Here is a 6,512-nt window from a genome sequence, read left to right as displayed (position 1 = left end):
CTTAAAGTTTCAAAGAAACAAGGTAAAACATGGTAAAACATGGTAAAACATACATGAAAAACGCAATTCCGTTTACTTTGAATGAAGTTTACTTAGAGGAAAATGGATGAAAACTTGATGGTAAGGGTTCGAAACACAGTAGAGATAAAATTGAATGTCTGATCATTGTTTGATTCAAATTTGAGGATGATAATCCCCAAAATGTAGCTTCTGTAACCTTTTTTCTAAAGAGATCTCTAGGCGTCCTTTCAAAAAGGCCACTTGGAGACTCCAAAGGGACACCAAGTAACCAAATGACATCAGGAGTCAACACTTCATACTACATTTTTTATATCAATTCACCACTACTTGGCCCATCAAGACACACAAGAAAAAACTATTTCAGAACAACATTTGTACATTTTAACAAAACTCTTTATTTTGAACAAATATTATATATATACATATATATATATATATATATATATATATATATATATATATAATAACAAATATTTCAGAACATTTGTAATTGTAACAATAATTTTTTACTCAAATCTACAGTAAACTTCTAGTTATTATATAGAAAATATACAATAACTGAAAAACTAAAATATTTACAGTATTTACAAAGTGCAGGGAGACATGTTGATCAAGGCAGTCACTAAGGAGGTTTCTTCTCTAACAAACTGGAAACCCAAGCCACTAAAAGACAGAAAAAAGAGAAAGTGATTGTGGGTAAGTAGAACAAATTAAATTTGCAACACTGTGTGTGTGTGTGTGTGTGTGTGTGTGTGTTACGTACTTACAGAGTGTACTGCCTCACACCAGCATGTCACATTTGATTCAGTAAGGCCAAGGACTCATACTGCAAAAGAGGGAGACAGAGGGAAAAAGAGAGCGAGAGCAAACAACCAAAACCAACAACAAAGTCCTAACAGATTAAATCTATAAACATTTTATTTTGGAATAATGGAAACACAATAGCTCACAAACAGGATGAAAATTTACAAGTCATCTAAGTGTGCGTGTGAGTGCGTACTCGACCATTACCGTCTCAAGAAGCGATTGCTTCTATCCCTTCACATTCCTCCTCGGAACTGGAAATTATGCAAGGCTCTGACCTAAACTAGGAAACATTTCTGGAACAAGTATTAGTTTTGAATAAACTGAACAATGTAAAAATAAAAGAATCATTCAAACAATGATGGTTAGTATTTTCCAGTCTGCACATGCCAGTCATTGAAACAGTCCCGTTTAGGCAAAAAACACAGTGGCACCTCACATGTTGCACACATCACTGGTGTCTTCTGATGACACAGTCTGCACTTTCGTCGTCCAGAAGTGGTGTCGTCCGTGATGTGTTTTGGGTTGTGGCGACCAACATCAGATGTCTGAGGGGCAGCAGTGCGTGATTTCAAGCCTGCAAGTTCCAGAACGAGCGTTTCCCTAAATGCTTTCTGTGTCAAGGGTTTTACGTTCCTTGCTCTGGCCAGATGCTGATGCAAAATGAAAGCGTTGACAACAGCAATATCGACAAAGTGATAGAAGAACGTACGGTACCACTTCCGTGTCTTGTGGAGCACTTTGTAGTATCCAATGAGGGCATCAGACAGGTCCACTCCCCCCATGAACCTGTTGTAATCCAGCACTGCACCGGGAATAGGCACATGCACTTGAGACCACTGCCCATCGTTAGCCTTCACCCTCCTTTTCACTGTGTCACCTTCATATGCTTTGTGGAAAGTGGAGCACATCAGCACTTCCCGGGTGTCTTTCCATTCCACAAACAGCAGCTCATCTTCTCTAAGCCATCTAATGGACCCTCGTGAAGCATTCCGTGGCAGTCGGTTTCTGATGGTCTTTGGGAAACCGATCCTGTTCGGACGTATGGTGCCACATGCCCAAATCTTCTTAGAGAGGAGGTCTCTGAAAAGAATGGGGCTGGTGTAAAAGTTGTCAACATACAACTTGTAACCAGCGCCCAACCTTTTTTCATCCACAAGTGCCATAACTGAATCATAGCTCAGCCCATTCCGAGACTGCATTGACTTGCCCTCATACACGAAGAACTCACAAGTATAGCCACACAGGGAGTCTGCCAAAACAAAAAGCTTGTAACCCCATTTGGTGGGTTTGTTCTTCATGTACTGCTTGAGTACAGACCTTGCCTTGGATGCCACCATCCTCTCATCTATGGAGATGTTTTGATGTGGATGAAAGAAAGTCTTGCAGGCATCCCTAATGTTGTTATAGAGAGGCTTGATCTTCCCCAAGCGGTCGTAGGCTGATGTACCCTTCCTCTCTTCATTTTCTTCATCATCCTGAGGATCGCTAAGATGAAGAGCAGATGTGATGGTCAGAAACTTCCTGCAGGACATGATCTGAGCAGGAAAGGGAAGACTGTATATCGTGGACCTCCTCCAATAATCAGTCAAGGTAAAGACCTTAACAAGACCCATGTATACAACAAGCGCCAAGTAAGACTTAAAATCTTCCCCGGAGATGTTATGCCATGGCTTGTCTCTTCCCTGATTCAGTTTAGCACCATAGGCATTCGTGTTGTGAATGAGGGTCTGCAGCACAGATGTAGAAAAGAACAGCTGAAACAACTGCAGTGCTGTGTATGATGCAGTAAATAGCAGCTGTGGCCCAGGAGTACGAGCAGGCCTAAACACAGGTTGGGGAGGCTCTTTATCATCCTCATCCACGTTGTGCCATTTCTCCTGTGAGGTGCTGGGGGACAAAGCATGCACTGACTGGCTCCATCTCCCTCTCCCCCCTCTCGCCCGCCCTCCTCTCGCCCTCCTCCCTCTCGCCCGCCCCCCTCTCGCCCGCCCCCCTCTCTCCCGCCCCCCTCTCGTCCTCCCTTTACCTGTACCATTTGCAGCTGCAGCAGATGGAGATGCAGATGATGTAGTTCCAGATGATGACGATGGCTGCCGTGATCTCTTCCGGAGCTCAGCACTAGACTCTGGACACCAGTCCTCATCTGTGTCATTTGAAGGCCTATTTTACAGCACAGTAACAACAACAAAAAAACTATTAGCAGCATTCAGTCAAAATAAAAAACAATATTAGCAACATAAATAGCATCAATATTACATTTACAAATGCCTGTTTGTCAAATACTTTACGCTTATAATGCTCAGCATTATAAATGATTTGTAAAACCAATACTTTTGCTACATATCTTCACATAATATAGATAAAGATAATAACACTTGATATAAGATAATAATACATGTCACAGATACAATAAACTCTTTGCATCTTACCCATTTATGAATAATAGAATATCTTTATGTATTATACATATACTGTTTAGAATAAATAAACGCTTACTAATCTCTGCGCTTCGTTTATCATGTTTATCATGCACATTTTCATTATCGAAACAGCTAACGTTATGACATGATGACACATACACTGCTAATCCACAATAAAAATGTATAAGCAATCGAGAAAAAATGTTGTAACTTACCGATCTAACACGGGATCAAGTCCATCACCAAACATGGCGTCTTCTAGGGAATCGACGCTCGACCCCGAACTATCTCTGTCGGAGACGCATGTCTCCGCTTCCTTCTGCTGCTCTTCGTCGCTGCTCCTCATGATCTCCTCCAAAGCACTTTCAACATCAAAATACATCGTCTGTGGTCGACGATCCATGGTTGAGAGGTTCAGGTGTAGACTTTGAAGAAATCCGTTCACTAAAATGTGCTCCGTGCAGCGAAGCGATGTTGTTCTCTGTACTAGCGGGCCTAAAATGGCGATAGCGCTGTGAGCGCACCGATGCACGGTGGTAGCGCACCGATGCACGGTATGTTTGCGCACGTGATATTCTCCAAATCTGTTTACGTAAACTTCACAAATGGCCAATCATTGTAATCCCCAAATAGTTGGATATTACACCCATTCGTCAAAACTTTTCTGGCCAGGCATTGGATGGGTTTACCCAGTCAAAAACCAAGGTGGCCTGACTGACACCTCTGTGGGCCGGTAAGGCACCCTGGGTGTTTTGAATGATCGCAAAGTCTGTGATTGAAGAAAAGAGACGTGAATGGGCGTATTTTGTTCAGAAGATAGTAGATTACGAGAAAAAAATGATTTTGAACGGATCAAAATCAATATTTATACGAAAATGGACGTTGACTCGAAACGCGTATGCAAACAAAGTGGAATCTTTTGAGTTTTTTTCAATTTGTTCATTGTTTTGGATGAAACAGTGGTATGCACATTCAAAGACGACCCTTATAAGGAGATGTATGGTGTTTTTTTTTGGATTCGTCCGAACTGATCCGAACCAAAGGAGTTGAAAGATAAGTAGTGCCGTTTATTTTGTTTATGTTTGAAAGGCCGGTCCTTCCACTTTTTATTTAACCCTTTCCTCTCTGGTGTTTTGATTACAAAAACAAGTTCAGAACACGAATCTTGAGTGTTTTAGCTTTAAAATGATGCATAGTTTATGATAGTTGATCGAAAATTAATGTAAAACAAAGTAAAATAAAAAACGTAGACACGCCCACAAACGCCATGACGGCCCGTCTGCGGGCCGATGCCAGAAAATAGGTTAAACGTCTCATTCTCCATTTTTCTTCACATGCACGTTTCACTGTGTCACAATCCTGCCACTGTCTTAGAATGGTGTTCTATCTTTATGTCTTTCTTTTGGATGGTTCTTGGCAGACAAACAGCTTGTTATGATTCCGTCTGGCAGATTGAATAGGTTTGCAAAGGCTCAGAGGGAAACGAGCGAACGGCAGCACATTCACTACATTGAAGGGCATGTTTTCCGTCCTTGCAATATCAAAGAAAATAAGAGTGTCTGGGTTTAAGAAAACGAGATGATCGTTTGTATGCTTGTACCCTCCCAATTCCTCCAATTCGCTGAAGTTTCATTGCTGAAGCAATATTTATGTTTTGGCAGGTATTACATTGCTCTAACTGTACAGTAGGTGATGATAAACTATGAAGGTTTTTTATCTTTGCCATTTAATGTTATTCTTTCCGTCATTCTTCCACCAGCAACCCTAGTGCCCGAATATTTGACCTCGTAAGCCGAGAATTTCTGATCAGAATTGAATGAACCTGTAAAGTATTTCTTTCCAGCTTTAAATGTATGACCAGCATAACAGAAATGGCTTTGAGAGGCAGGTTTTAAAGTCTAATGATGGTGTTACTGTGGCAGTGGCACCTCTGCGCTGACCCTCAATAGAATGTGAATAGGAAGCAAATTAACTAAGAAATATTCCCCAGGCAGGTGGAAATGGTATTTGATCATCAGATGCAAGTTTGATGAATAGACCTCGGACAATACCTCGCCATCAATGCGTTTCACGTCGTGATTAAGAGCCGCAAGTCTCTCCATGTGTTCTTTCTAGCGCTGGCTATTATCCGTAACGCAACAAGACAATAAATCTAGAGGATTGAACAAATTTGTCAGTGATGCTGCTGGGACCGGGCCAAGTCTCAGTCAAGCCTTCATATAAAAGCCTCTCATAATCCTTTGTGAATTCATCAGAAAGTTTAATTCATCAGTCTCGCTGTCTGGCAGTTAGTGGACAGGGGTTGTTAGCGGCAGACTGTTCAGGTCTGTTTGTAATAATGCCTGTTTGATAATAATATTGTCGAAAAACTGAAGAAAATGGAAGCGTGATGATGATGTGAGAAAAATAAAGCCAAAGGAGGAACAAGAGAAAAACAAAATCATTTTGGCTATGCAAATTACAATCCAAATGCTTATAACACAAAGAGCCCAACACAGTGGGCAAGCAACCTAAAGTAATTACATGCTACTCACAAAAGTACAATAAATCCTTATTTCAATTTGCTGTGGTATTCCCTTGTTTATCTGCAGCAGGTTTCAATATATGCTTGCGGAAATTTATGTGCTACAACACAATATTATTTCTTGTAATGCTACAACATTATTATTTGTCTCCCAAAACAATCGAGGTGGTTGAAGATATGCATATTCATGAAGCAGGAAGATTCAGCTAAAGGTTTTTCATGAACTCATTTGGTTCCATCTGCCCTGAAGATACTTTTTCAATCCTCAGTATTGGAATAGCTGACCATGTCATGACCGTGGAAAATTTGTTATGAACATAGCTTACAGGGAGAAAACACGTACTGCTGTTATGATTACCTGCATGTGTGTTTACAGTAAGATCATAGAATATCACAACGTTAAAGAAAAAAAGTGTAAGTAAAAAAAAGCTTGTGTCTGATTCATTTTAAGAGTCCCAATAGGCTAAATGTCAAGAGGTTATCATGGGTTTTGACAAACACCCATATTAATCTCAATAAAAAAAAACAATTGTTCTTTAACCTTCACAGACAGAGACTGCATATAGACTCTAAAATTTAATCTTTACACAATGAAACACCCTTCGTAAAATTGAAAAAAAGAGAAAATGATTCCTCTTCATTTGTTGCTGTATGTACATTAAACTAATTCCTCAACACATCTACACATTTCATGTTTTAATACAACTGACTATTTTTCTATTTCTGTAAATCCCTCACCA

The 6,512-nt window shown here is 40.3% G+C and overlaps 2 protein-coding genes across 3 annotated transcripts; both read right to left on the bottom strand.

Annotated features, from left to right (window-relative positions):
- Window positions 1-507: 507 nt before the first annotated feature.
- LOC130438033 (piggyBac transposable element-derived protein 4-like) lies at window positions 508-2,779 on the bottom strand. Of its 2 annotated transcripts, none has more exons than XM_056769782.1 (2): window positions 785-2,779; window positions 508-684 (listed from the first exon to the last, which is right to left on the bottom strand). In XM_056769782.1, exon 1 carries the CDS (start codon window positions 2,439-2,441, stop codon window positions 1,191-1,193), a length of 1,251 nt encoding a protein of 416 aa, XP_056625760.1. In that variant the 5' UTR covers window positions 2,442-2,779; the 3' UTR covers window positions 508-684; window positions 785-1,190. The 2 variants fall into 2 exon arrangements, with proteins under 2 accessions (XP_056625760.1, XP_056625759.1); XM_056769781.1 differs by having other exon boundaries at window positions 789-2,779.
- LOC130438481 (bromodomain and WD repeat-containing protein 3-like) lies at window positions 2,521-4,551 on the bottom strand. Its single transcript, XM_056770412.1, has 3 exons — window positions 3,464-4,551; window positions 2,642-2,988; window positions 2,521-2,555 (listed from the first exon to the last, which is right to left on the bottom strand). Exons 1-3 carry the CDS (start codon window positions 3,649-3,651, stop codon window positions 2,521-2,523), a joined length of 570 nt encoding a protein of 189 aa, XP_056626390.1. The 5' UTR covers window positions 3,652-4,551.
- Between the last annotated feature and the right edge of the window lie 1,961 nt (window positions 4,552-6,512).

The sequence above is a fragment of the Triplophysa dalaica genome, chromosome 16, assembly GCF_015846415.1.
Source record: "Triplophysa dalaica isolate WHDGS20190420 chromosome 16, ASM1584641v1, whole genome shotgun sequence".
Taxonomy (NCBI): Eukaryota; Metazoa; Chordata; class Actinopteri; order Cypriniformes; family Nemacheilidae; genus Triplophysa; species Triplophysa dalaica.
The sequence above is the reverse complement of the archived record's forward strand: the minus strand, read 5'-3'. Positions and strand labels throughout refer to the sequence as shown.

What these genes read in the sequence shown, in the direction of transcription:
- LOC130438033 (XM_056769782.1), bottom strand. Translation starts at nt 2,441, where the DNA reads ATGGGTCTTGTTAAGGTCTTTACCTTGACTGATTATTGGAGGAGGTCC.
- LOC130438481 (XM_056770412.1), bottom strand. Translation starts at nt 3,651, where the DNA reads ATGGATCGTCGACCACAGACGATGTATTTTGATGTTGAAAGTGCTTTG. An exon ending in CTTGATCCCGTGTTAGATCG is followed by an intron (nt 2,989 to 3,463) that starts GTAAGTTACAAC and finishes GCTGTAAAATAG; the next exon opens with GCCTTCAAATGACACAGATG. An exon ending in ACCTGTGTTTAGGCCTGCTC is followed by an intron (nt 2,556 to 2,641) that starts GTACTCCTGGGC and finishes TCTGTGCTGCAG; the next exon opens with ACCCTCATTCACAACACGAA.